The following is a 2,457-nucleotide window of genomic DNA, read 5'->3' on the forward strand; positions in this document are numbered from 1 at the left end:
GAAGTATCAGGCCAGTCCACCAAGCCCAGCCAAATCCTATATCTCGCTCCAGTTTTATAGAGATTAGCGTATCACATGAGCCAAATGCTGTCCCCCAACTTAGAATGTGATATTGCTATTTTGCAGGGAAAGTGTAAGCCCTGTTCTGCAACCCTGATGAAATAGAAGTATTCATAGATACTGTGCTTAATGTGGTCCAATAATTGAAACGTAAAATATATATCGTGTAACAGAACATTTTTAAAAGTCAAGAAAGATAAGAATTAGGCCTTGGAAAATAAATGACTACGAAGAAAGATAAAAATAAAACTGACTGGGGTGTCTCTGAAGACCCTGCTTAGAGGCCTTGTCCTCCTTGCAGCAAGCGGCCATTGCCATGGAAACCAGAGCCGCAGGGCTATCTGTCCGGGATTGTGACGCCCAGATGGGAGTGGTGGGAGGAGACAGGAAGAGGGTGGTGGCCGATGGCCGGTCCTCTTTCTCCAACACCTAGCCTGAGACTTCGCGGTGCGGCTGCTATCCCGAACTAGCTTGGTAAGGGTTGTGCCCTGAACCAGCATAGAGAGACCTCGGACCAGCCGCCTTGATGACAGCATCCGCGTCTTCCTTTTCATCATCTCAGGGTCTCCAGCAGCCCTCCATCTACAGCTTCTCCCAAATAACCAGCAGCTTGTTTCTCAGCAATGGTGTGGCTGCCAACAACAAAATCCTTCTGTCCAGCAATCGCATCACCGCCATTGTCAATGCCTCGGTGGAAGTGGTCAACGTGTTCTTCGAGGGCATTCAGTACATAAAGGTGCCTGTTACTGATGCTCGTGACTCTCGTCTCTGCGACTTTTTTGACCCCATTGCTGATCTTATCCACAGCGTGGATATGAGGCAGGGCCGCACGCTGCTGCACTGCGTGGCTGGAGTGAGCCGTTCCGCCTCACTGTGCCTTGCGTACCTCATGAAATACCACTCCATGTCGCTGCTGGACGCCCATACGTGGACCAAGTCGCGCCGCCCCATCATCCGGCCCAACAACGGCTTTTGGGAACAGCTCATCAGTTACGAATTCAAGCTGTTTAGTAACAACACCGTGCGCATGATCAAGTCGCCGGTAGGTGACATCCCTGACATCTATGAGGAGGACATACTTGCAGTGTTATCAATGTAAGCCATCCCGGCCAGCCCTTGACATCTGCCATCGATCTGGCACCAAGACTGAACTTGAACACTGACATTTTGTTAGTAAAGAAAACCGGGTGGTTTTTTCTTGCCTTGTTAAAGGGCAAGAAAAAAAGGGAGGGGGTTGGAGTTTTGAATGTAGTAAGCCTTACCTTAATAGAATTAAATTCACGAAACATAAGATGGTGAAAATGTTTTTTATCTTGTGAGGTCAAGCTACTGGGGCCTGGCTGGAACCAGGGTGCGGCAAGTGATGCTCAGCTCACATAGACCTGCCAGCAGCACCCAATACATGTGGCAGGCCTGGAATTCTGAGCCCTGCCAGAGGCCAACTAACTAAGGAGTGAATCCCCTAGAATCTCACCTGGTTCTTTCCAACCCAAAGTCAAAGCCTTAGACATCTTGGCATCCCTTGCACTTCTCCCTGTAAGTGCCAACCTCTAGTGGATAAATGGCTTTCATTCAAGCTTTGCTCCAGGAGCTCTGGAGGAGTCTCAGGCTACCCTTGCCTGCCTTCAATCACAGTGGCCCATCTCTGGTTTTCTAGATTGAATTTATACGTTAGTTTAAAAAAAAAAAAAAACTAGTTTTTTAAAAGATCATTCCACTCCATAAAGTTTAAAAATACTGTATTTTTTTTGAGTGCTATACTTGATGGCAAGGTCTCAAGGTGTCTTTGGTGATTTCCCACCAGCCTTTGTGAAAAGGGACATTAGTCCTTTTCCCAGGGCATATACTGAGAGAGAACAGGCCTGACACCAGGCCTCAGGGATTCCTCTCATGAGCCTTGGCTTAAGAGGCTGGAGCTGCTGGCCATGACTCAGCCCTGTCACCTCTAACATCTCCTTTCATTGTGACCTGGGTCCTCTCAAAGCTTCACTTTCCTCACCTGTCAAAGCAACTCTCTCCCGTAGAGTTGTTGTGAGGACTGGGTTCCTTAGCACAGTACCTGGCACATGAATGGTTTCATGCTTGGAGTAAAGGGCAATGATACTCTTTGACCCTGGTTTGGGGTCAGCACACTCATCCTCATAATGGCATTTCCCCCGTCTGTGCACAGTCCTTTGTTGTTTACAAAATGCTCTTCCAAAAAATCATCAAGTGTCTAAAAACAAATGGCTTAAGGTCCTTTTGGACCTTACCTTAGAATGGGCCTAGATTCGGGTGTGGTGGCTGGCACCTGTAGTCCCAGCTATTCGGGAGGCTGAGGCAAGAGAAGCACTCGAGCCCGGGAGGTGGAGGTTGCAGGGAGCCAAGATCGAGCCATTGCACTCCAGCCTTGGGTGA

The 2,457-nt window shown here is 48.5% G+C and overlaps 1 protein-coding gene across 1 annotated transcript; it reads left to right on the forward strand.

The window, feature by feature from the left end:
- Positions 1 to 462: 462 nt before the first annotated feature.
- Positions 463 to 1,345, forward strand: DUSP21 (dual specificity phosphatase 21). Its single transcript, XM_011938660.1, has one exon. The coding sequence runs from the start codon at positions 587 to 589 to the stop codon at positions 1,157 to 1,159; it is 573 nt and encodes a 190-aa protein (XP_011794050.1). The 5' UTR covers positions 463 to 586; the 3' UTR covers positions 1,160 to 1,345.
- Positions 1,346 to 2,457: the final 1,112 nt, after the last annotated feature.

Source organism: Colobus angolensis, unplaced genomic scaffold (assembly GCF_000951035.1).
Source record: "Colobus angolensis palliatus isolate OR3802 unplaced genomic scaffold, Cang.pa_1.0 Scaffold176, whole genome shotgun sequence".
Classification (NCBI taxonomy): domain Eukaryota; kingdom Metazoa; phylum Chordata; class Mammalia; order Primates; family Cercopithecidae; genus Colobus; species Colobus angolensis.

Coding starts and splice junctions, on each gene's coding strand:
- DUSP21 (XM_011938660.1), top strand. CDS start 587: ATGACAGCATCCGCGTCTTCCTTTTCATCATCTCAGGGTCTCCAGCAG.